The sequence below is a fragment of the Lepidochelys kempii genome, chromosome 4 (genome assembly GCF_965140265.1).
Source record: "Lepidochelys kempii isolate rLepKem1 chromosome 4, rLepKem1.hap2, whole genome shotgun sequence".
NCBI lineage: Eukaryota > Metazoa > Chordata > Testudines > Cheloniidae > Lepidochelys > Lepidochelys kempii.
The window spans coordinates 90,843,637-90,871,500 of NC_133259.1; the positions used below are offsets into that span (position 1 = coordinate 90,843,637).

The following is a 27,864-nucleotide window of genomic DNA, read 5'->3' on the forward strand; positions in this document are numbered from 1 at the left end:
TTTTGAAGCTAATTTCCCAGCCTCCTCCCACCATGCACAAAGACTGGGCGGTCTCTGAGCTGTCGGAAAGCTTCCCATGATGAGCCGTCCAGAATCTAGGACAGACTTCCGTCTTGGCCATTCAGCTGTACAGGAAGCTGGTCTACGTAGCCAATAGGAAGAGCACAGTTGCCACATGGCGAAGTGATTGGTTGAGACGATTGGCCGCCTCAGGGAGGGATTGACACCTATGAACCAATCAAAATGAACAATAAGGGCGGAGACAGATGAATGTCGTCCATCTTCACCAATTAGTGTTTGTTCCTGTTTGAGAGCCGCTTGCCAATGGGGAGGGAGAGGAGGCGGGAAGAAGGAGCCGGACCGTCGAGTTATCGAGGGGGGAATGAGCGATCGGGATAAAGCCGGGGAGACGCCGATGGAGATTTAATTCACTAAGCGGTTCCCATCGGACTAGCCCTTAAAGGGGCCGTAGTAGCTGGTTGGGGCGGTGGTGCTGTGGAGTGCGGGAGTTCTCAGCGGTGGCGGAGGTAGCGGTGAGAGAAACATTTTAATTGGTGGGGTAGGTAACTCGGCGCCGGGGTGTGGGTATATGGGACTCATTCATTATTGGAGCGTGGAGGCCGCCTGCTCCCAACGGAAATGGAACGGTAGGGGTCGGGGAACCGCCGTCGCGCTGTAAACCAGGCAGCGCAAGCGACGGTGGCGCGCGCGCGGCGTCTCTGTAGCTGGCCCGGCCCCTGGCTCGCGCTGCTTTGTTTACAGCTTGGGGGCGGCGGCGTTGGAAGAGTTACCCAACGGTGCCTTCGGGCTGGGCGCCGCGCCCGCTCCCGCTCCCCGGAACAGGGCAGCCTGAACCCGTCTTGCGCCCGGTGGGTCCGTCTGTGTCTGTAACGGGCGAGCGCTGCTTGGAGCCTGGGTTGCGGGGCGCCCCTTGGGGCTGATCCTCTCCCCCGGCCCGAAGCTCGTCTCTGGTGCGAGGGGCCCCGGTGTTCTCTGCCGGGGTGGGGCTCTGCGCTCGCTCGTCCCTTAGTAGTCCTAGCAGAGCCGTGAGCGTCGGCCTCTAGAAGCGGCTGCCCTCGCGGCCTCCCCCAAGCAGGGCGCTCCCCAGAGCATCGCTGCCTCGCACATCAGCAGGTTCTGTGTCTGGGCTGCGAGCAGCCAGAGGCGACAGTGGTCCCTGGCGGCGGCGGCGGCGCGGGAGCTCGCTGGCTGGTATCGCTGGCACGGTAGGAGCCCCCCACAGAGCGGCGTGTGTTCGGGGCTGCTGGCCTCCGCCTGGCCCCGCATGAGCGGACGGCGGTTCAGCGCCTTGCAGGCTCCTCACACTGGCGGGGCCTGTTCCCAGCAGAGGTGGGGCAAAGCGGAGAGAAACTGCTATTGGGACCCCCCCGGAACGCCCTCATTCCCACGCCAGGCTGGCTCCCGCTCGGCCAGTGCCAGCCCCTCAGGGCCACCTAGGAGGAGGCCCGTGCGCTGGGAGTGAAACATTGTTTCCTGGTCGCTCTCTAGGGTTTGGTAACAAAGTTAATTACCTCCGTTCGGTGCGGTGTGTGAGAGGCCGCTGGCTCTAGCCTGGGGCTGCGTGCAACTTCCAGTGTGAAACCGGGACTGCGAGAAATGGCTTGTTTTGGCAGACTTCTGGGGCGGGAGAGACACTTTCAAAGCCCAGTTCAGACTCCCTCTGCACATTTAACTGTAGTAGGAGGTCCCATTTAATGAAAGCTTTTCAATTTGATAGTCAAGATTCTAAACTTGTATTAGTATGCATGCATTTTTTTTATTTGTATCTGTTACTCTTTCAAAGAGGTTGTCGAAATTGCAGTGGTGCAGGTGAACCTGTGACAGCTCATCTATTTATTTTTTGGAGATTTCTCTGTTATAGTGCCTCTCCTAGACAAATGTAACATTTTTAAAAACACAGAATTCAGAACAAACAAAATAATAATCAATCATCCAGGACATGCATATTTCCTTCTCTTAATTATTAAAAAAAATTAAATCTAAAACACACTGCTACCCAAAATGATACTGCTAGAGCAGCAATACATATTCAGCTAAAATGCCCATAGACTCAGCAGCATGGTCAAGACCTAATAAAACAAACTTAGTAGGCCTTCCACAATACTGTGATGACCACCGAAACTGGCTTCTGATAGCTGTTGCTTCTGGAAACTGTTCTCCTCAACAATCTATCTATTTATTCAGTTCTAAGGACTGAAAAATCAATCTCAAGACCAGACAGCAAGAGCATCAACTGACTGTGAGCCTATTCAGTATCTGACATCTAGAAAAAATGTAAACCATAGCAGCAAGCATGTTAGAATTCTGAAAGTTGAGTCTAATCAGTGGTAACTAAAACAGGACCAAATTATCATCTTAGATGTACTGTGCTTCTTCAAAACTCTACTGTTGTGTAATGGAAATGATTTTTCATAAGATGTTTATGGACGCAGTTATCTAAACACTGAAAAAGTAGTTAATTGATAGATAGAAATGTTTACTGTAGGTGTCCTGTACATAATGCTCTTGAGGTGGTAGAATGAAGAGCCATTCAGTTCTGGGAGAGAGTGAGGAATAGAGGAATACAGAGTACTGAATTAAACAATAAACTAGCAGTTATTGTAAATTGATTAAAGCAATGGAATTATGCTGCAATTCTTCTTAAGAATTATTTCCCCGATATATTCTTCTTTCAGTACTTTTGCTACAGTGTTACAGTTTACACTCCCACTGATAGTGTAACTTTAATACTTTAAAATCTCTGTGGAAAACTACAAAGCAAGTGCTGGAAAACCACATACTGATTCTTATCTTGTCATGCTGTTACAGGAAGGAAACAGAATATTTTGATAAAACTTACACGGCTGGTTAGTAAGCAAGGTATTTTAGGGCAGAAACAAATTTCCCCTCCCCTCTGAGAAGGCTTGAGTTTAATTGAACACCACTTTATAGTGATAAAAAGTTATTGGCATTTGACGTCTAGTGTGAGTCAGCTTGCCAGTGGATGCGTGGTCCTCATCACACAAACCACTATCATAGTTGCCACTAAGTGGCTTTCAGTTTAGTAGCCTAAGCAAGTGAGGACAAGGTCTCTTAGGGGTAAATACTAATTTCCTTACTTCTGGAAGTGGTCTCTCAGAGAGCAGGGTGGAGGCACACTGCTTTGGTGATATAGTGGATAGGTGTATTGGCACTCCCCATGCTGCAGGTGTTTATTTTTTAAAAAAAAACCTTTTAAGAGTTGTTTTCTCCCCCCTTGGTGTCCCGTCCCCCCCGGTTCTTGCCTAGCGATTTGAAATTATTGTGAGAAACTAGTTTTATGCACTGCTTATGGTGACTAACATTGTGTTTCTGGTCATCTTGGACAGCTAAATTAGATCAATCTGAGTCTCCCTGCAGTAGCAAAACACAGTTGTGTATTCATTTCTAGCAGTGCAGGATGATGTTAAAATTGCCTCCACTCAAAAGCTCTTGTTTTGATTGAGGTATAACACTTATTGCAATACCCAATGTTGGGCCTGAGCATCTTGATAGCTTTTCTTAACTTGAATTTAGTATGAGCATACACATAGGTACAGTTGTGTGTGCTCGTGTTAAATTTACTTTTCTGCGTATGTTCATTAATATTCTCAAGGCAGTTGCTATTATGGCCCATGTGCAGCTATCAGTATTTAGACTTTCCTAATACGCTGGATAAGATGTTCTGTGTAGGTGTAGTCTTTTTACTAAGGCTGTCGATAAATTGCGATTAACTCAAAAAATTAATTGCGATTAAAAAAAATTAATCACTATCAATCGCAATTTTAATTGCACTGTTAAACAGTAGAATACCAATTAAAATTTATTAAATATTTTGGATGTTTTTCTACATTTTCATATATATTCTGTATTGTAATTGAAATCAAAGTGTATATTTTTAATTACAAATATTTGCACTGTAAAATGATAAAAGAAATAATATTTTTCAATTCACCTCATACAAGTACAGTAGTGCAATCTCTTTGTTGTGAAAGTACAACTTACAAATGTAGATTGTTTGTTACATTACACTAAAAAACCAAAACAGTTATGTAGCCCTTCTGAGCCTACAAGTCCTCTTAGTCCTACTTCTTATCTCAGCGACTGGCTGAACAAACAAGTTTGTTTACATTTACAGGAGATAATGCTGCTGTCTTCTTATTTACAATGTCACCAGAAAGTGAGAGCGGGCATTTGCATGGCACTTCAGTAGCTAGCATTGCAAGATATTTACGGGCCAGATACACTAAAAAAATCTTATGGCCCTTCATGCTTTAGCCATCATTCCAGATGACGTGCTTCCATGCTGCTGATGCTCGTTAAAAAAATAATGCATTAATTACATTTGTGACTGAACTCCTTGAGGGAGAATTGTATGTCTCCTGCATTGTTTTACCTGCATTCTGCCATATATTTCATGTTATAGCAGTCTCGAATGATGACCCAGCACATGTTCATTTTAAGAACACTTTCTCTGTAGATTTCACAAAACTCAAACAAGGAATGAATGTGATATTTCTAACCGACTCAAGATTGAAGAATCTGAAGTGCCTTCCAAAGTATGAGGGGTACAGGGTGTGGAGCATACTTTCAGAAGTCTTAAAAGAGCAACACTCTGATGCAAAACTACAGAACCTGAACCACCAAAACAGAAAATCAACCTTCTGCTGGTGGGATCTGAAAATGATGATGAAATGATGAACATGATGAAAATGATCGGATGATGAAAATGAACATCCGTCGGTCCGCACTGCTTTGGATTGTTGTTGAGCAGAACCTGTCATCAGCATGGACGCATGTCCACTGGAATGGTGGTTGAAGTACGAAGGGACGTATGAATCTTTAGCACATCTGGCACGTAAATACCTTGCGACACTGGCTACAACAGTACCATGCGAACACCTGTTCTCACTTTCAGGTGACCTTGTAAACAAGAAGCAGGTAAGCATTATCTCCTGCAAATGTAAACAGACTTGTTTGTCTTAGTGATTGGCTGAACAAGAAGTAGGACTGAGTGGACTTGCAGGCTCTAAAATTTTACATTGTTTTATTTTTGAATGCAGTTTTTTTTGTACGTAATTCTACATTTGTAATTTCAACTTTCGTGATAGAGATTGCACTACAGTACTTGTACTAGGTGAACTGAAAAATACTATTTCTTTTGTTTTTTTTACAGTTCAAATACTTGTAATTAAAAATATAAATTGAGCACTGTACACTTTGTATTCTGTGTTGTAATTGAAATTAATATATTTGAAAATGTAGAAAACATCCAAAAAGATTCAAATAAATGGTATTCTATTGTTTAACAGTGCGATTAATTGCGCCATTAATCATGATTGCTTTTTTTTAATCGCTTGACAGCCCTACTTTTTACTTATTAGATCTTTGCTTTGGCAGATCTTCAAGGAAAGCAAGTTATAAAGCAGTGTACCCCTCACTTAGGGAAACTGTTTGTATTCTTTTTAATAACCCCCTGTGTTAAATAGAACTGACTACAGCTCCTGTAGTATTACATGGGGAGAAACAATAGTCTGTCAGTTAACCATTAAACCATTTATGGGTTTATAGATCAAAACCAGCACCTTTACATTTCATTCAGCAGTCAACTGGTAGACAGTGCAGATCATGGCTCATGGGTATAACATGCTCCCTGTGGGAAGAAACTAGGCAGAGGTATTAGTATCCAATATTAGTTTTAAGGTGTAGCTCCATTTAAAGCACATTGCAGTAATCCAGTATTGAGATGACAGAAGCATGGATATTTATGCTGAGATCTGCATCCAGAAGATCATAATCTTTCCAAGCACATATGATTATCTTGAAAAATAAATCAATAATTTAGTTGCATGGAGTGCAGCTGAATTACACAGAGCGCTGTTGAGTGTTCAGAGGCAGCTGATATTGAACATGACACTCCCTACTCCACTGCATTTCCAAAGTTGTAAGGGGAAGCAATAAATGGTAGTCAGATTTCCTCAGCTGGGGTGCTTATGTTTCTGCCATTTCTTTAGATTGTTTCCCCATTCTGTAAGCGTTATCTCAACCGTATCTGGTCTTTTTGCTGCACCAGCTGGGTTGGAATAGATGGACACATGAATATGGGTATCTTTCCTATACTGCAATCCGTAATTCCCCTAATGACTTAAAAAGAGATTGGATAGGAGGGGTGACAGAATAGAACCCAGTAGAGAAGTGGTGGGCGACCTGCGGCCCGCACACAGCCCATCAGGGTAATCTGCTGGTGGTCCACCAGACAGTTTGTTTACATTTGCACGGCTGCCTGCAGTTCGCCGTTCTCGGCCAATGGGAGCTGTGGGAAGCGGCGGACAGCATGCTCCTGCGGCCCACACCACTTCCCACAGCTCCCATTGGCTAGGAACGGTGAACCATGGTCACTGGGAGCTGTGGACAGCTGTGCAGATGTAAACAAACTGTCTGGCGGCCCACCAGTGGATTACCCAGATGGGCCGCAGGTTGCCCACCACTGCGGTAGAGCCTTGCGTGAGAGAACAAATAGCAGTTGCTCAGTACTTCTCACTGGAATCCCTCAAAAAAAGGAGCAGAACCACTCAAGCAATTCTGTTTACTCTACTGTGGTCTGCCGTCACGCCAACAATACCTTTAATTTAAAAAAAAAAAAAAAAAAAAAGACTCATACATATCTCAGCATTTTTTGTGACAGATTTGTCTTTTTATAATCAAAGATTAAATGCATAAGGTTCGAGACTATTAGAAACCCAACTTAGTCATGCAGTTTTAAGTCCATACTCTGGTGCCTGAATAAGTGGCCTGATTTAGTGTCAAATGCCCAGTAGCTTTTACTGACTTCAGTGGGAGCTGTTGGTTGCTCATTGATTTTGAAAAGCAACTTTAAGTGCCTGTTTTTGAAAATCTTGGCAGTGATGTATAAGAAAGCACAGTGCCTTATAGAACGTATTTATAACTTTGTAACAGCAACAAAAAAGCTGAATGAGGTACTCATTTTTAGCATGAGTTCCATAGGAATGTCAGTAAACCAAATCTGCTCATGAAGTTTTTTCTTTTTAAAACAAACTAACCAACCACTCCCAAACCATGTCAAGAGCTGAATTCTGAAATTCATAATCTGTTAATAAGATGGGAAGAACACCAACAGCCAAATTGCAGGCTGTTCCATACTGCCCTGAATATAAGGGGCTCAAGTTGTGAGACACAGTTAGTCACAGAAACTACCTCTTATTCTTGACTTTTGCATCAACAAGAGGTTTATGCATAGACTAGCCCGGGGTGGCCAACCTGAGCCTGAGAAGGAGCCAGTATTTACCAGTGTACATTGCCAAAGAGCCACAGTAATAAGTCAGCAGCCCCCCATCAGCTCCCTCCCAGCACCTCCCATCCACTGGCAGCCCCACCAGTCAGCGCCTCCCCCTCCATCTCCACAACTCCCGATCAGCTGTTTCATGGTATGCAGGAGGCTCTGGGTGGCGGGGGAGCGAGGGCATGACAGGTTCAGAGGAGGGGGTGGGAAGGGGTGGAGTGGGGGCAGGGCCTATGGCAGAGCCAGAAGTTGAGCAATGAGCACCCCCCGGCACATTGGAAAGTTGGCGCCTGTAGCTCCAGCCCCGGAGTCGGTGCCTATACAAGGAGCCGTATATTAACTTCTGAGGAGCCGCATGTGGCTCTGGAGCCACAGGTTGGTCACCCCTGGACTAGCCAATCATGTCAAAATGGCTAATAAGGCAGAATTATTGTCTGTGCATGTATCTTGCAAGCACAGACCTGACATGACTTTTCAAAAAGGCAGTCCTGTATCTCTCTGGGTTCCAAAAGTAACCTAGTAGTATTCCCCCACCTGCCACCCCTTCAGCTGTCTAGATAATACCAATGGCCTTAGAAAAGTATTATTTAACAGTTCTAAAAAGCAATGGAATTACTTTTCTTATGTCTCTCTATACTGGATATTATGGTAGTATTTTATACCAGTCTGCTTCAGTCAAAGTATATGTTCAATTTATAAAACTCTAGCAGATATTAGCAAACGTTGGGGAATGGAGGTAGAAATCCCTACAATTTAATAAATCTTGGAAAATAATGCCGCTTCTCCATCAACTTTCAGCAATTCTGAAACAATATAGTGAGCTTGTGTGAATCACTTCTTGGCTTGGCTTCATCTTGCAGATGAACTAGTTTGTTTTTGACCTTCATTGGTGGTGGTTTTTTCTCTGTACATTTTTTTGATTGGGACTACAGTGCTTCTAAGTGCAGTAGAATCTGCTTAATAGCAAACTGGATAATAACTTCTGGTTAATAGCAACATTTTGCCAGGAACCAAACCAATCCCATCCCATGGACTTTAATATTAATGGAATTTGGAAAATGGCAACAGCATGGCACTTATTGAGAATGTTTTTTGGAAGAAAGGTCCCAGCAGCAGGCAAGGTGCTGAGATGTGCATTCTCTGGCTGCAGCCCTGCAAACCTGCCTGAATGCAGACACTGCATCAGAGGTAAGGGCCTGTGGTCTGGGAGGGGAGGCTGCAGCCTGGGTGCTGGAGCTGTATAGTACTTCTCCCTGTGCTATCCAGGCTGCTCCCTGACGGGGGGCTACACCCAGGGTTCCTTGTGCTGGGATGTGCCGAGCACTGGAGAATGCGAGAAGTCCTGTGCAGCTCTGTGGGCTCCCAGTGTCCACACTCCCATAGAAAGCCCCAAGGTCCAGGCTGTAGCCGCCTTCACTGCCCCCCCCCCCCTTTTTCTACTGCTCTGCCCACAGGCAGGTCTGTAGCCAGGGAAAACGCATCTAATTCGTAATTAAGATAATGATTACTTAATCTGCAGCAAGGAAAATTTAGGTTAGATATTAGGAAAATCTTTCTAACTATAAGGATAGTTAAGCTCTGGAATAGACTTCCAAGGGAGGTTGTGGAATCCTCATCATTGGAAGTTTTTAAAAACAGGTTGGACGAACACTTGTCAGGGACACTGTAGGTTTACTTGGCCCTTCCTCAGTGCAGGGGGCTGGCCTAAATGACACCTGAGGGTCCCTTCCATCCCTATATTTTTCTGATTAATGGACTAAAAAGGTGTGGGGTTGGATGGGGAGAGAAGAGTGGGAGGAGATGTGGAGAGCTAGACAGCAGGATAGTGATTTAATGCACTATCCTCTAGGGACCGGATTTCATGTTTTGAAGTTGACAAGGTAAATTTAATGTTTAGTTCTGCAGGGCTGTTTCTTTATAGGCAAGCGGCAGACACAACTGATTTGGTCAACTTAATACACACACACACACATGCAAGCGGCAGACACAACTGATTTGGTCAACTTAATACACACACACACAACGTTTATGTCTGCTTTATGATTGGAACTGTCAGGTGGCCAGGAAATAGGGATAAACAATGACTCCATCAACTTGTTAAAATGACCACTTTGAAATATTTGCATTAGTTTAATGACTGTGTATTTCAAAACATACAGTTGGGTTTCCTTGACCTCAGAGTATCACAACAACAGTCTAAAGGGTAAATACAACAATCCTGTGATAAATTTTGTAGAGGTAACAGTGCTGGTGACATTTCGAGTCAACATCATGATCATCTTATTTTTCATTATGATCTCTGAGTGCATGGGTTACCACAATCTTCATTGTCTTGCATATATACAATTCTGTGTAGAGAAGATGGTTCTGAGTACAGACACAGTTAATTGTGCAGCAACCCTACTAGTACACGCACAAATAAGGTTTTATAAAAACTCAGATGCCATTGGGTTTTTGAAGAATACAGGAAGTAGTTTGTCATCCACATTTTTTCATCCATGTTGCAATGGTGATCCCATATCTGGGGTTTACCTGTATGCAAAGACATCCAAGGCTTTGTATGCGAAGATGCTTTTTTGACATGCTCTTCAAAACTGTCCTCGTGTGGTGGGAGCTTGGCCAGTGACTTGTCCTTTTTGGTGGCTAAATGGAGGTGCATGCAATTCAAGTCTTTGTGGGCCTCCTTTTCTTTCTTGCTCTGGTCATACTGCACTGCTGCTAACTTCCTTGCTGCAGAAATTGTGGCTTGTATATCACTCTCTTCCAATTCGAGAAGATATTTGGAGTTGTAAGCTCCCTTTGTCTCAACATTAATCCCCCCCCACACACACACACCTGGTATACATCTTGTTACAGTATGTACAGCAGGAAATATGTTGCAGGAGTGAGTGTATCACAGATTGCATGGACAGGTATGAAACAATGCTCATCAGTTGTGATGGTGAAACTACCTGTTTCAATCCGCATGTTATCAATGTGTTCCATTTTTTGCAAAGTAATGAACAGCGAGGTCCAAAACATCTGTATCAGGTGATCTAATTACTATGGTTCCTTTGGCACCAAGATATCCAAAAGTCATATTGGGACATACAGAATGCAGAAGCATCCTTTTGTCTGCTTCCTAGATAAGTTCATGGAGTATAGGTCAATCAGTGTCTATTAGCCAGGATGGGCAGGGATGGTGTCCCTAGCCTGTTTGCCAGAAACTGGGAATGGGTGACAGAGGTGGATCATTTGATGATTACCTGTTCATTCCCTCTGGGGCACCCAGCATTGACCACTGTCGGAAGAAAAGAAATTGGCTAGATGGACCTTTGTTTTGACCCAGCATGGCTGTTCTTATGTTCCTCTTGAGTACAGTGCAAGTTTTGGGCTTCTTCAACACTTCTACTGGTGATGGACTTTGCTACTTCTCTATTAGAAAGGCCTCCAGCAGGAAGGAATGTTTGTGTTTTGTGTGCTCCTACATTGTTGGGTACATTTTGAACCATACATTCACACAGGAATTTTACTAGTAACTTCTTGTTGGATGCAACGTTTTGAATTTTTTTTTTTTTCACCATGGAGTAGCAGGGCATTTACCAATCACCAGTGCATCCAACATTAAATCTGGTCTGGCACTGTCTTTCCACAATTTCAGTTGTTGTCATATCTGTTGAAGACTCTGATTACAGAATTAGCTTTGTCAAATCCTTTTAGGACCTTCCTCAAATACTCAGCAGCCAATTTATTGGATGTGTGGAATTTGTCCCCAGCCATTATTTGCATGGCATCTCTGATGTACACTGTAGTTTCTTTGTTGCATACTCTTAGCTCATGGGTTTTTTCAGCTTGACCTTCCAGCTAATGCCCTAATTCATCTTTTGTCCATTCTTCTCATTGTTCCATCAGCCTTGAAGAGGGACATAGGCAGAGGTTCTATTGGGTGACTAAGAACGGTTGCTATTGAAACATCTTCTTGCTCTGGACAGCTCTGTGCAGAAAATGATCTCTGGAGTGATAGCTACTGTGATTTGTCCCTCTCTTGTCAGAGTTAAATTTGGTCGTCTTGGCTATGTCAGCAAATGTTATGATGCTAGATTTCTTAACTGGGCAGAAGAAGCTAGATGTCCCAGCAGAATCAAGTTCACCTCTTACAAATCTCTCCATTTGTTCTTCACCAGCATCTGCTATTTTCAGTAGAGACTCTTGTACATCTGATGTTAAGTACCTCTGGATGTGATTCAAGGTCAGACGGGTTTGTCATGTTGAGGACGTGGTTGGTAAGAGCTGTAATATACTCTTCATCCCTCTTCAGTACAGAGGTAAGGTATTGCGTACATTTTCCCTTTGATATTTCTAGATAGGCCACTTCTTTCTCTCATAGCTTTTGCATATTCACTCAGGATCTGACTTGTGAGAGTCCATCTGATCAGTGCTGGCTTCTTTCTTGTCAGTCCCATACTCCCACTTCTGCTCTTTGAGTCTCTTTGGCAGTTTTCTCTGTTTCCCTGTCATTCCAATTTCATTGAAAGAATCAGAGGAATCTGATGCACAGCAAATTCCCTAGATTCAAAGGCACTGTGTACTACTTCAGGGTGATTTTAACATGTCAAGAACAAAGAGTGGAATAATTGAGCTTCTTTACAGTAGAGCAATATGGAAGCATGGTGCACTGTGTGTCAGTAAAGTTTCGAATGACCCTCTTGTTCTGCATTGACATCTGGAAGAAGTATCTGCATAACCTAGAGAAGGTGATCCCAGAACATGAATATTGGAGACTGGGCATACTTCCAAGACTGAAATTTCTCCAGTAGTAATAGAATATACTGGGTTACAGCACCATCAAGCACTTTAATGACAAGTTGTAAGGACTCATTGTCTTCAGATTCCAACATCTTTAGAGTGTCAGCCGAACTTTGCCAGACAAATGATGGAACTACATGATACCTCCTTCCTGCTCACACTATTTAACAAATGAATAAAGTTTCAGAGCACTCAGGACCTCAGATGCTAGACTCAAGCCACAGAGCACAGTTGAATTGCTTATCCTCAAGCATTTGATCTACGCTACAAGCTGCAATAACATTAGAAACAACAACAGGGTCTAGCAGTCCTGCATCTCCCCAGAATTTCTGAATACATTGAGTAAACCAGGATAGGGTGTGAAAATTACCCAGGCTGATCACATTGGGAGAGAGTTCATTTCATTTGCTGAGCAACAGCATACTGCTGCTGATTCATGGCTGAAGATATGCTGCTGTCCTAAAGCTGCTGACATTTCCTTACATTTCAGCATTGTAGCAGAGACTGTGGCCATGTTAGGTGGTTTGGCATTCATAATAGGTACATATGCAAATGCTGTGTAGGTTCTCTTCTTTGTTGCAAGCTTGTGATTGAAACCAGTCCAAAATGGAATCACTTGAGTGGAAACATTATTGATATCATTTGGTATTGGTAGAACATCACAGGGTAGTAGTCTTAAAAGACATCACGAGAGATCTCTGACAGTGTATACTTGTAGGTGACAAGAGTTTTTTCTCAAGTAAAAAGAAAAGGAGGACTTGTGGCACCCTAGAGACTAACAAATTTGTTTGAGCATAAGCTTTTGTGAGCTGCAGCTCACTTCATCGGACACATGTACTCAAGCACTCTTTCATGATGAGTTGGTTCTGGACGTGTTCAAGGTTTTTCAAATGCTGCATGCTACATAGGAGACTCTGATTGCCAGGGGGAGAGAGTAAGTGACTTTTCTCTCCCATGCTTCAGTGATAGTCCAGCATTACAAGAAATATCTGCAGAATGTTCTTGAAATACCATGCTCTAGCCATTGACTGGAAGGTATTCTTTTCATCAATGGCCTGTGTTGATGTCTATGCTATAATCTTCTTCATGGGTGACATTTCCATCAGTATGAAGTGGTACAATTCCATTTGGAATTAACACACTTCCCTGGAGTCTTTTTTTTTTTTTTTTTTACTTCAGTTTTTGCAGCGCTAGTGATGAACCGCCTCAATTCATCATAATTAATGCAGAATCCATGAAGATGTAGTATGTTAATTAAATTGCTGGAACCAAACTCGTGTAGCTGTGCAGCAAGGGTTATGTGCAGTGGCTTGATGATTTTGGAACTGTTAAATACTATGCACTCTGCAGTTGAAAGGCACCTTCTTTGAATGTCTTCTGAAGGATGATACTCATTGCTTGCTGAAGTATATTCCTCTTTATCAACCAATGGACAGATTCCTGCACTGGTTGGGGCACAAAAGTAGCTGACCTCTAAACTACAATCACTCAGGCTTTGGATAATATTCTCAGGCTTTAGTTTTGGCTGTTTCACACTGAAGGATTAAAGTGGCATTATATGAACCCACTTATTCATTTGAAAGCTGTTCTTCAGGCTCACTTGTCAGAAGAACAGTCACAAAACATTTGGATAATTTTAAGTTCCTGCTTCAGATTTATAGCAGCTTGGATAGCATCAGCTAATGTTGTGCTGCATAAAACAGTGGTTGACTTGCTGTGCATGGAATAAAATTGCAGAGTTGTTTTTCTAATTTTGCCTGTAACTTGCTACTGGAATATCTTGCAGTTTTTATAACTGAAGGGAATAGGGCTTTGTACAATAAGAATGCTCTTCTCCTGTCCAAGCTGCTACAAAGACAATCCGCTGATAAAACACAGTGTTACAAGGTGACTGTGTTGTTGCAGTATAATTAGATAGTTTTGCTTTAAGATTTATTTCAGGTAAGAACAAAGGCAGTGATGATCTACATCCTTAGCAGTCAAGTCTTCCATAGATATTCTGCTCAACATCTCATCTCCTCTTTGAAGTGCTGCCTCCCTTACATTGGTTGGTCTCAAATGTTTCTATTTTATAAAGTTTCTTGTGTGTGTTCTCAAGCAAAAAGTGCAAAAGGACCAGTTGCTGGAGGACATGGTCGCTCTAGTTGGTTTATAAGGAAGCAGGTAAATGTGATGCTTTCTGCTTAGATTGAGTCTGTCGACTTTCCTGGGTTGTTGTCACGCTGCCTGGAGTGGCTCAGGTTTGTGAGTGCCTTCTTCAGGACAGACTGTCAGTAAAGAGGGCAGACACCCCAAACTTAGATTTCACCAAGCCAGTGACAAAAGTGAACTCCTGGACCACAAACAGTCCCCTTAGACTCTCCAGTCTATTTTGCCACCCAGACAAACTGGACTTTGTGATAAAATGGTTACTTACACCAAAAATCACATAACATTTAGGTTGCTTCCAGTCTCAAGAGACTAGTCACTTACCTCAGATCAACTGGTTCTCTAGCTCTTACACAAAAGACAACACAGGTAGCCAACTCTATAATTAACTAAAGGTTTATTAGCTAAGAAAAAGAAATGAGAGTTATTGAGAGGTTAAAGCAGGTAAAATTATTTGCACAGGTAAGTCACAGTTTGTAATTCCAAATGGTTGTAGTGATGTAATAAACTGCCAGTTTCCCAAAAATCTTTTCAGGGTACCCAGATTGTCTCTGAGGATCTCCACTTTGCATCTGATACACTTCCCTGTAAGAGTCCAAACAGTCCAGAGATGCAGGATCTTTCCTTGAATCCATACTTACAGCTGCTTCTCACAGAAAACAAGCTGACAGTCACTATCCACATAGGCTTTTCCTTTGTTAATGGAGAGTGAAGAATGCATTTTGACTTCAGATCATCACACACTACTACTTGCTTTGAAATGAGCACTTTTCTGTTAAAGTTCTTCATTTGCATTCAACAAGGCTTCTTTCTTATTTGATAGATTATCTAGTTACAGAGGTATACACAATGTAAATGTATGCTACTACATTATAATGGCATAAAGATAAGTGGAAAACACTGCAAGTAACATTCCACTAGTTTTCATGAAGTTGAAACACCAATCATTTTGATCTATATTAATACACAAGTGAATTGGCCTGGGGATTTGACATGAGCTGGCACCTGGTCTGCCAGTGTCACAAGTACTACTCTGACATGCTTGTGTATTTCTGAAAGCAATCCCTGTGACAGAGTACTGGTGACACATCATCTAAACTAGAAAACTCATCCAGGAACTGCCAATACAATTAATCTGTCCTGGTTTAGCAGCATCACAGAATTCTGTCCAGCACTGGTGGCTTTTGACATTTTTTGCATTTTTTTGATTTCTTCTTTTGACAGCATATTTTTTTTTCAAAGTTTGAAGAGTCTCTTTCTTGTTAATGTGAGCTTCAAGGGGCTAGTATCCTCCATGTCTTCATACACTGTAACTTCCCTGCAGAGGTAAAACTTGCAGCATGTATTGTTAGCATGTTGTTGTCTACCATCACCATCTTTCATTTTGTGCCCTTGTACAGACTTGTGCTAAACTAGCTCTACTGTAGCATCAAAATTGCCGTTTTTATTTAGTGAGCACTTTGAAGTCCAATATGAGATTGATTGGTGGTTGTTCTCTGTAACACTAATACTGGCCTGTGTATAGGTGTCACTGAACTAAAAAGCTATTTTCTAGAATATTTCAGAGGCTAGTGCTGCATGCATGGGCAATTGCAAATTAAAACCATCTACCAGGCACACTAAATACTACATTATATGGAGAAACATTACATTAGGAATTCCCATACATTTCTATTTACCCATTATGCAGTACAAACTATAAGCATGCAATCTACTATTATTGGTGCACCGCCTTCAGGGTCAGACTGATATGGCCAAAAAATTTCAATTGAAAATATGAAAACTATTATAATCACTTGTGAGAGAGTTTGACAATTAAGAGTATGCAATGCAAAAACTTTTCATATTAGTATATTGCAAAATGTTGATATATGCCATTTTTTCCACATGCTAAACAGATTGATTATTTCTGGGAAAAAAAACCCTTGCCCATGCAAAACCAATACAAATCTTCTTAATACATTGTCCTTTGGTAGCTTTGGCCAATAAACACCAAAGTAAGGTGTTGCAATTAACTTAAATTGTTGTCCTAGTTATATTGCACTATTTCTGGAATTGCAAAAAATGACACTTCCTCATTTTTGGTACCTATGGGCTTACAGCTGCGCATCATACCTTGTCTAAAGGTACATAAAATAAACTTTCAAATAACATATGTGGATGTGTGTAGAGTGGGTACTTTAAACTCAAAAAAAAAAAAGAGCCTTTTTGGAGAATTGCTGCATGACTATTATGTTATAGCATTTGATAGCATTGACAGTCTCTGCTTAGAAAAGACCAGAAGTGGGCATCGTGGGGACTTTCAGGTTAGGACTGTAATTAAGAGCAGGTCTGTAGAAGGAGGAAAAGCTTATGCATGGTCTGCTCACACAGCCTAGCTCTGAATAGTCTGATACAAAATTATCCAGTAAAATAAAAATATTGTTAGAAAAAATTGAAAACGCTAATTTAAAAGTACCAAAGAATAATTAAGTAGGACAAATAAATAATTTGACATGTGAATTGGAAGAGGAAAACAGGACTACACATACTGTCCTAAAATTCAGGAAAAACTATTGATTCTTTGTCTGTAGTTGAACATTTTGGGATATTGCTAAATGCATTGACGCATAGCATACGCATATGAAAGTAAAAACTATTTCCCCTGCTGATTTTTTCCTCTACTGCTACTCTCACCTTCTTGTCAACTATTTGAAGTGGGCCATGCTGATTATCACTACAAAAGTTTTTTTTCCTCCTGCTGATGATAGCCCACCTTAATTGATTAGTCTTGTTACAGTTGGTATGGCAACACCCATTTTTTCAGTGTGTGTGTGTGTGTGTGTGTGTGTGTATATATCTTCCTACTGTATTTTCCACTGCATGCATCCAATGAAGTGGGTTTTAGCCCATGAAAGCTTATGCCCAAATAAATTTGTTAGTCTCTAAGGTGCCACAAGTACTCCTCCTTTTTTTTTTTTTTAAACTAAAGAATGTTTTCTAAAAAGCATAATTGGGTTTCTACCTTTGTATGTTAAGCCACAGTAGTATCAGTTCCCTCTCCCCTTCCATCAGTTCAGGATTATAGCCAAGCAAACTGTAGCTTATCCTCACTTCTGTACTTGCAATAAACAGCTAATTATTTCAGATCTCTAAACAGGCCATCAAACTGGCATTGAGTATCAATTGAGAAGTATTTCAGAGTAGCAGCCGTGTTAGTTTGTAGCCACAAAAAGAAAAAGAGTACTCATGGCACCTTAGAGACTAACAAATTTGTCATGTCATGCATCCGATGAAGTGAGCTGTAGCTCACGAAAGCTTATGCTCAAATAAATTTTTAGTCTCTAAGGTGCCACAAGTACTCCTTTTCTAATTGAGAAGTGTAAATTATTGTACTCAAAAGCACAATGAAGCACTTAAAGGCAAAATCCACTATGCAGTCTGTCTTCAAAGGAGACTTTACATCATTGCATATCATGTGTTGCAGGCTGATAACTTTTGTGCAGTTCTGCACTTGATTTTTTTTCCCCTTAGCATCTGCTTTGCCGTCATAATTAAATAATTGTAGCAATCTTACAAGGATTTTGTGGTTGTTAGTTTTATAGACTTTCTTTTTTTGTTATATTATCATTATAAAATGTTACCAAAGTTTGTGTCATTTGAGATTTTTAAAATCTTCACCTGTTTCAAGTCTAAATGAACATGAGGGTCTTTAAATTTTTACGAATCAGAACTCTACTGGCACATTTTTCTGATCTGGCTAAACATTCTCAAGCATATTTATAATTTTTGCAGTGCCTTTCTTGGAATAAAGTGGAGGCTAATGTGGATTTGTGATTAGAGGTATTGGGTGTGTGTCGGGGGAGGAGTGAATGATTCGGAATAGGACTTCTTACCTTGCCTTCAACAGTGATGTATGAAAATTTGGAGAATTTCAAACAGCTTCTCAGAAAACTGTTACTTTTGCATTCTAAAAACACAGAATAACTTATTTTCTGGAATTCTGTTAAGATGAACCAGTAAATCATCATATTACAGTTTGACCTAAGATTGTGAACATGGAGTCCAAGCAGAAAATGGCACAATAGACTGTAAAAACTCCTCATTTTAAGGACCATGTCTCCCTGCTTATTTGTACAGCATCTAACACAGTGGAGCCCTGATTATGACTGAGGCCTGCAGATACCACTGCAGTGTATACTGATATTTTCCAGTCCAATGCTAAGATTTGTTTTTTCTCCAATGTTCACTATGCTTAGATTTTTTTTCCTCACTGAAAATTATATTTTGCCTCTAAATAGTATCTCTCACGTAAAGTTCTCAAAGTACCTTAATTATAGTATTTGCTCTCTAGAACTACTGCGCATGGAGGAAGTTTGTCTATTGATGTACTCCAGGCCAGAATGGCAAAGTGTATCTTGTCAACAACAATTGTTTGTTTTATTTATTGGGTTTGGGGAAAAAAAAACAAACTCCTATTGACTTCAGTGGGAGCAGGACTCGGCTTGTGGTTTTGGTTGTATCTTGCAGCGTTTTGATATTAAATGAGTACATTTTACATCTAGGGAAATTACTATGTGTAGTTTTCTGTTGGTTCCTACTGGTGGTGTTATGAGCTGAAAAAAATTGATAACATTTCCATTAAATATCTTTTCCTCTTTATTCAGGGCTAACATTCTGGATGACAGATGACCTGGTCATTTTTGGACATTAAATGGAAATGTATTTTGTTGTCTTTTGACTTATCAGTCACAGAATCTAGAATCTTCTAAAGGAGGATGAGGATAAAAGAAGTGCATGTGTCTTTTTGTTTGTTTTTGTTTTATACCAGTAGCTTTATGTTTTGGACACTGGCATTCTTATTCAGAAAACTGTTAAAGATGTTGAAATGTCTAATCCTACTAACTTCAATGAGAATACTTTCAGTAACTCCAGGATTGTTTCAGAGATGAAAGAATGTGAAGTTGTAAAATTGAAATCTGCATTGCTGGACAAAAAATATATCCTTTATGCAAACGTGTACTTGAATCGGTCTCTTAAAAGTAGGAAGTTGTCAAATGTAACTTTTTAAAATTTAATTTTCCATTTCACAAGTTCCTGGATGATGCAGTATTGGTTTAAAATCCTGAATATATATTTTCAATCCCCTTAAGTTGTTTCATAACATGTTTTAATACACAACGTGCGTGCTGATTAACTCCTTAATTTTCTATAAGCACATCTATATTCCTAAAGGACTAGAAACTGAGTTTAGACTCTAGAACTGTATCTGCAGCTGGAATTTTCTGAAGTAGTTCTGCCATTGCTCTAATGATGGTGCAGCTTCATGGGTTCTAGCAGCAGCGGTGGTACTAGGCCTTAATTAGACTAGACATCTTATTTACTTCTTAAAATTCTTAGCAGTAGAGCTCCAATGGTAGGAATGCTGTTGTAGACCTGGTGGTTGCTGGCATTTTGATCGCCAGGTTATGCACAACTGCTGTATGTTTAGACAGTGATATGGTGTTTTAGAACACTAGTATGAGAGAGTGCTGCCTAATACCTAGATGTAGTGCATTAGTCTACCAAGTAGGTTACTCCTGTGGGAATTCTATGCCACTGCACAATGCAGAATTTGTGCAGAATTAATGTTCCCTGAAGAATTTTACTTTTTCCTGCAGCATTTGTGATTTCCACAAAAATGCTTTCTTTTGGTGGAAATGACAAATTTCAGCTCTGTGCGTGACTGGGCCTATCGGCTGGAGCCCCAGCAGAGCGACACTTCCTGAATCTTTTTTGTTGTCTGTATTGTTACAGACCTACTTGTTGACAGGTATTTTGAAATAAATTACCAATATAATGGAAACTGGAGTGATAATATTGTGTTGTTTTGACAAAAATGTGCAGAATTTTGCAGAATTTTAAAACTTGGTGTGCAGAATTTTTAATTTTTTTGGTGCAGAATTCCGCCAGGAGTAGTAGGTAATGCTGCTTGCAGGGGAGAGAGGATCAGCGATGCTCTATTTTGGTCTCCCTAATGTATAGTAACACTTCTTTGTTTGACAGGAAATATTAAGAAAATCATTGTCTCCAGATGATGAATGTTCAACTGGACTTAATGTTTTAATTATTTCTCTTGAGTCATATTTGTATCTTAAGTTTAAAAAACAAACCAACCCTCACACTTTGGGAAGAAGGATCACCTGAACAGTCTTAATTCTGACCTTGCATCACCATCCTTTTGGTTGCAGGGGTGGGGATGTTGAGTAATTCTTATTAGTCTGTGATTTACCTACTTTCATTCTTCCCAACAGAAGGGAACTCTAATTGTATAGTGGCAGTTGAAGACTCAAGCCTTAATGCCCTGAGACTTAGCTGTGATTGAGCTAGCATTCTAAAAACAGTGTAGCCATGATGGCATGATTGGTGTATGGAATAGGTCCCTGAGTACATACCTAAGATCTTGGACAGGATTATACTTGGGGCTGCAAGCCTGTGACACCTTAGCTGCCCTTGTACTTTCAGCAGGCAAGCTCAATCAGAGCTAGAGTGGGTATGTCTGATTGAGCTGAAAATGTCACCTTCCAGCTTTCCAGCTCCAAAGCAGACTTACACTTAGACTTTAGACTTGTGCAGATCCACTTACAGGTTTGGGGCCTTGCTATCTGGTTTTTTAATAAATGGAATCCTAGCAAAAGTAAACCTTACCCATTATTCCTAAAGAGCTCTAGGTTCAGTATTGCCCTATGCTACTTTTGTTTGGCTCTGGCTCATTCTGCTTATTAGTTCCTAGACGTTCCCCTATGGTTTTTAGAACCCTCCAGGCCTCTATGTTACAGTGACTTCAGGCTTAAGCATCTAGCCTTCTGAAAACATTTAATAGCACTGTTTCTTATTGAGGTAGGAAAGTCTTGTGGCTAAGGCACTGGTCTGGGACCTGAAAGGCACTTATTTTATGAATAGACAGACAAGTACAATTTGTAGCATCTAAGAACCCTGGTCAAGGATAAAGGCCCTGTCATGCTAGGTGTTGCATGGAAAAATAACAAATAGTACTTCCGCTCCTGTTTCAATTCCCACTCTTCCTTGCACAGGTTATTTTAAGTTCTTTGCCCCAATTCCTTGTCTGAAAAATTGTAACAGTACTTGTCAGTTTTAGATTGTAAGCTCTTTAGGGCAAGGATTGTCTTATTATGGGCTTGTAGTGTCTAGAGAGGGGACCTCTAAATTTTACTTCTACACGAAAAAGATGACTAAAACAAGTTCCTAGATTGAACTATATCACTCATCACTTCTCATCTTAAAAAAAAAAAAATCCTTGAAAGGTGAAGACCTTAAGCCCCCTCCCCCCTCTCAAAAGTCACTCCAGATGTTTTCCTTTGGAATAAAATAAAGACATTAGAGATTTCAGGTGGCTTTGGCAAAGTTTCCAGGGCAAGTGAGAGTCAAAATTTGTCTGTTGTACACTTAAGAAAGATGTGCAAAATTCACTGAGTATCCTTTTAACAGTTAAAATTTCAAAAGATAAACACTCTCTCCATAATGACCTAAGTGGAGGTGAAACTAGTGTAGTGGGGGGGGTCTTGTGTGACTGAATTTTGCTAACTTCATGTTCACATTTTATGAATCTTGCGTGGTCCCCCAAACTTAATGAACAGACTGAAGCTTCTGGGCTTGGCAGTTGAAAAGATAATGGGTGGTGGTGGAGTTTCGTCATGTTGGATCTCCTTTTTCCTGACTGGGTTGAGAAGAATTGCAATATATGTACACTGTTGTATCTTTGAATTACTTTGGTATAAAGTCTGGCCTCCAGACCTCCCTTTTGACCCTCTGCCTTTCATTCCAACTTGTCGTGTGAGAAATTTCTGCAAAATTATTTTGTGGGTTTGTTCCTGCTCTACTGAAGTTAACTGGAGTTTTACTGTTGACTTCAAAGAGAGCAGGATTAAGCTCTAAAATGGGAAGAAACTTTAGTGAACACTGTAAAGAGAGGCTGCTCTTGCATGGACTTGCATAAGTCAGTCACACGTTCTGGCAAGATGTGTTGATTCCTAGTGAGTCACTTTTATTTAACCATTGAATCAGTGTTCACAACTAAACTGGCTCTGGATTGTTGCCTGCATTTTCTTGATGCAGTCTTTAAAAACCTGTATTTTACTTCTTTCCCTTCCCTGTGCTCTCATTTTGCACCCTCCCAGAAACTGTGTAACGGACTGTAGTTTGTCCATGGAACTGTCAGCATCACAAGCACAATTCTTAACACTTGAGTGAAATTAGTATCTATTATTGCAGGAAGGCTTTCACAATAGGACAAGTCTTGTAAAATGCTCTGAAAAAAGTCAATATTAGGTTTAATCTTATTTCCTCCACTAGGTTGTTCAACATTAGGGGCTCCCAACCAAGAGTACCTCCTCTCTGACTCTTACTAACTTTGTTCTGGATGTAGTCCAGGAGAAGTACATCTGTCTTGATAGGATATTTTGATTATGCTGTACAGAAGAAACTCACAAATAGTGGGAACTTAGGGCTTGTCCACGTAAAAAGATGACCTGCATGAGAAGCCACCTAGGGTGACCAGATATCCAAATTTTATAGGGACAGTTCCTATATTTGGGGCTTTATCTTATATAGGTGCCTATCCCTCTCCACCCCCCCCATCTAGATTTTTCACACTTGTTAGCTGAGCACCTTAGAGCCACTGAACTTGTGAATTTAAACTATTGTAAACCCCTTTGCGGACCTCTTATTTCTATTTTATGTGTGTGCGGGGGGAGGGAGTGGGGTTTCCATATCAACTTAAACAAAACTGAAAAAAATCCACTCCCACGGTGGAGATAAGCGTCCACTCAGAGCTTTGCACCACTTCAACTTTGTCTTTTAAAAAACAAACCAACAATTTAAGTTAAACCAGTGCAGTTTTGCTATGTAGACAAGATGTAAGGATCTGTTCCGGCTGCCACTGGAGTAGAATTTTCCAGTTGTTTTCAGTGGCTTTAGGATCTGGTTCTGACTGGAAGGAAAACAGTGAAGCTAATTCTACATTAAGTGCTATCAAATGTACAAAATAAACTGAAAAATGGGGAAACTTATATTTTATCTGAAAGAGCAGTTACAATAACTTTAGGCACAATGTTAGTAGGTAAAAAGTGGACAGAAGTCAGATTTAAGACAGTGTCACTTTAATGTTTTATGAAGATGTTCAAAACTTTTTTTTAAAAAGAAATATGTACTAGTAACAACTTGACTTGTTTTGTTAAAGCATTACATTGTATCTTAGTTTATATAACTTGCTTCTAATGTTGCAAAACCTTAGCTTTCCTCTGGGCAGCCTGCTTCCAATCTTTTTGAAACCTAACTCTTCTGGGTGTAGTTGGCTCTTTCATTTTTAATTCTGTACATCTTAACTAGATTTTTATCTTGTGCTCCTGGAAAATTCTAATTAGGAAGCAGAACCAATTTTGTGTGTGTGTGTGTGTGTGTATATATATATATATATATATTTAAAGTAGATCATGTGTCATTGGGAGTGTTTCCCCCCTGGCAAACTGGTTTCCCATTGTTTACCTCTAAGAGGAAACCAGTAAATGCTTGTTGCATCAGAATTCTGATAAAATGGTTCTTTCAGTATAGCTCTGTTTATATGTCTGGAGTCTTTTTTTCATAGAATGAGCAAAAGAAATTCTGCTTATGAGAACTAAATGAACAGGAGATGTAGACTGCTGTTGCATGTTGAGACTTGAATTGTTGAAAGTAGTTAAAATTGCTTGATCTGCCTCCAGGGGAAAATTAATAATTCTCCTAAATATTAAAGTGTTTGCTATATTTCGGTAGTATGTAAGGAGAACAAAAAAAGCAAACCCTGCAGGGTAGGCAAGTTACAACATGAGTGTAACTTACAAGCAAACTTCCACAGTAGGGGAATCTCTTGTTTAAGCTCATGATTTTTGTGGTGCCTCATTAAGGAGGCACAGCTGCAGTTAAAATGGTGAATTTGTCATTCTTATAAAGTGATTGGTTCCACAGAGACAGTATAAATATTTCTGAATGGAATTTCTCTCAATAGTGAGAGTTCATATACATGTGTTTGAAACAGAAAAAGTTATCAAGTTTAAATATATATAAAACTCAATAGGTAAACTCTCTTAATATAAAAAAGTATGTTTGCTTCATGTATGTACACATTTCCATAAAATATGAAACAGAATCTGACTCTGAGATCTGATCCTTTTAAGCAGTTGGGATCTGGAAAGATCAGTGTCTAATTTTCTGTTCTACAAAAGAGAATTTACTAACTAATTTCTGAATAAAGATTTCTAATTTTGAAATCTAAGATCTGTTTGTTTTATTGTGGCTTTTCATTTTTAAAAAGTTGTGTTTTTAAGGTGCTTTGTGAAAAATTCTGGATATTGTTGGCCACTTTCAGTGATTAACTGTCTCTTAATTGCAAACTGCTATGAGAATTGACTAAGCTATTTCCCCTCTCCCCCTTTTTTTCTTTCAGACATTTAAACTTAATTTCTTGGTACTGTACCTGGAGACCTTTTGTCCTTGTTCAGCTGCATACCAAGTGACTCATAGCTGTATACGTCTTTTTGTATCTACTTTCACATCCTCAAAGCACAAGTTGGACTCCTGGAAAGAAATGTCATGATGGATCCGTCTTAAGTGTGGTGCACTAACAATTTATATTGTTGATCAACAATGCCTTCCAAGTGGTAAGACCATATTCAAAAATTATCATATTACAGAACAAAAAATACTTTTAGATGGATTGTCTGAATACTTTTCCCTACTCATGTCCCTGCTACCTGTGCTATTGTACGTGTAACTTCATGCAAGAGCTTCAACTAATACTTCAGATATCGGCTGCTACTTACCTGGCATTAAGAAATTAGTGTAGATAAAACACTGAAAGGGACTGTCCCATCTCTCGTTACTTTTTTCATGTATGCAAGGGTACCAGTTTAAGTAAATCAGTGCAATCCTCTTGTGTAGACACCTGTTTTTGGAAGAGTGCCTTATACAAATTTTAGCTCAAGTTGATTCCTTACTGCTACTGATGTGTCACAAGGCATCCTTATTGTTACTAATAAGGCACTCTTAATCCAAAATATTTGTCTACAGAAGGGGGTTGCATTAATATAACTAAATCAGTGTCTAAACTAGTTCTAAATCATCCTTTTTGGATGTTGTGAGTCATTCATTTAATGACTCTGCAATACTGATAGGCTATGTTGCTTTTACTGGTGGCCTTTGAGAACAGGGTTGAGAAATGTTGTTGGACCACAATTAGGAAATCTAGCAGTTCTGTTGCCTCTGCTATAGTGTTTATCAACGGAAACAGGATTATTTTTTCAGTGCTGGTCCCTATGTGTATTCCACGCATTGGATATGCATGTGCACCACACTCATGAGTCTGGAATTTTCTTAGCAAGCAGTCTCCGTTGGTTGTGCATGTGCCATATATCTCTTTGTGCTCTAAACTGAGGTTATAAAGGAGGATGCAGATTGATGCCCTTCCAGTTCCTTCTTATTACTGTATGGTCTCAGTTGGAATCTTTGGTGTCTTTGGCTCCTCTTCTACTATGTCACTTCTGTAAACATATTGTAAATAATTTTGGTTTTTAGTGTTTAGTATAATGTAAATAGGTCTATCTACCCCACCTCCAAGAAAGCTGGTATTCTGCCCAGGGTTTCTGGATTCAAAAACTGTTTCCTGCCCTCGCTGTTTTTCTGTGAGCGATGAACATCAATACTCCCTCTACTGCCTGGGTGAGGCTCACATCTCCCCCACAAGTTCTGTACCTGGCTGTCAGGAACTGAGATTTAGAAAATATCTGATGAAGACCATGAGACCCCAATCAGATGTGGGCTGCCCCTTTCCCCTACCCCCATCAGTCTCATCAAGCAGGCGGCACCCATTCAAGCATGAGCTTGGGAATAGAGGCTAAGATTTCTAAAAAGAGGCAGCTTCCTGTGAGAGTAAGGGGCACTCTCATAGTCATAGAGACAAACTGTTTTTGTCAGACTGCCCTGAAGAGGGGATCCTCCCTGATCCCGTCAAAGTCAGAAGAGCCTGCACAGATGGGCACAAAAGATTTAGGCCCAAGTAAATCTTCTTGGCAAGAGAAAGTGGCACGAAAGGGTATGGATTTGCTGGTTCTGCTACCAGTTTCAGTGTTTAAGGCAAAGGACAAATATCACTTCCACTGCTAGAGTGGACATGATGCTTGTAATGACACAGCCCCAGGTGGATCCAACTTCCACTGTGACCAGGGAAGCTCTGGATCCAATAGCTCCACCAATGGACTTTCTCCGCACCCAAAGGCAGTCAAACCTGTGTCTCCCCAGAGGACCCGTTTTTGCATTCCTCATCCTCTTTCAGCCCTTCTGTGAGGTCAGTCTCTATTCCAGGATGCTGCTGTTCTGGAGGAGGAAGAGGCAGCTATTTTGAGGATGCAGAGTTGTTCTTCCCTCCCACCTGCCAGGCTTGGTATGTGGCCATTGGTACCGTCAGTTTTGGTAGTAATCTAGGATCTCGCCTTTTTCTTCTGCTGAATCAGAAACTCCCCAAGAGTCTTTGCAATACCAGACAGAGCCCATCCTGGACCAAAAACCCTAGAAGATCAGGGTTTTGGCCTCTAGCCACATGTGATTGGCCAAGAGACAGGTGGTACCCTGTGCCATAGGGTCTTCTCCCTCTGATTGATCCCTTCTGCTGGTTCTACTGTGGGCCATGGATCCCTACCCTAGATACCCGGGTTCCATACATGAACCCTACTTACCATCGTTTGGCCAACGTCAGCTGGCCCAGTTGGAGTATTCAGAGGAAGAAGACAAACTGTATCTGATTGGTTCCAGTGGTGATTACATGAACTTCACTGGATGAGGTGGTTACTCCATCTTATCTGTCTCCACCTGATGACTTTGGCACTATAAGGATCACATGCACATGGTGGCATCCAAGCTGCATATTCAGTTTGAGGAAGTTCAGGAGCCTCAACACAGATTGCTGGACAGTTTTGCAGCCTTCCAGTCCCAGTCTGGTGGCTCTCCCTATCAATGAGGCCATCATAGACCCAGCAAAGACTGTGTGACATACTTCCGTTTCTTGTATTCTCACCCCAAAGATGGTTGAGAAGTGTTGTTTGAGAAGAGTTTTTATTCTTGGTAGAACAAGCAGCCACAGAAAAATCTCAGTAGCAACACCTAAAGTTACTTCTTTGGATGTTGCTGCCAAGTGACTGGATCTTTTGGAAAGAGAAGTCTTCTCTTCCCCCTCCCTCCAGTTCAGGATCGTAAACTATCAGGCCCTTCTGGCTAAATATTTTACCAATTATGCAAAGTTTTTTTTTAAGGACAAGCACCTGGAAGAGGATAGAGCCCTTTTCTAGGCCTCAATTGACGAGGGCAAATAGATGCCAGAATTTCCCTCAAGGCTGCTGCAGATGCTGCATCCAGATAAATGGTTATAGCCACTGTTGTGAGGAGAGACTCATGATTACAGTCCTCAAGTTTTCTAGAAAAGTGTCATGCCATCCAGGATCTGCCCTTTGATATGATCAATCTCTTCCATGAGAAGCCAGATAAATCTCTCCAAATCCTCAAAAGTAATTCTTTACTCTCCAGTCATCTATACCCCTTTCCCCACGAGA

General features: G+C 40.9%; 1 protein-coding gene across 9 annotated transcripts in view; it reads left to right on the top strand.

Moving 5' to 3' along the window:
* The first annotated feature begins 311 nt into the window (after window positions 1–311).
* The window catches only part of FRYL (FRY like transcription coactivator), a 204,267-nt gene continuing 176,714 nt past the window's right edge, over window positions 312–27,864 (top strand). For 4 of the 9 annotated variants that reach the window (XR_012158677.1, XR_012158678.1, XM_073342097.1 and 1 more), the window contains exons 1-2: window positions 315–559; window positions 24,711–24,924. Coding sequence is in view for 2 of the 9 variants with exons in the window: in XM_073342097.1 (XP_073198198.1) it covers window positions 24,911–24,924 (14 nt within the window). In the remaining 7 variants the exon portion in view is untranslated. The other 5 variants (XM_073342092.1, XM_073342088.1, XM_073342089.1 and 2 more) reach the window with 4 other exon arrangements.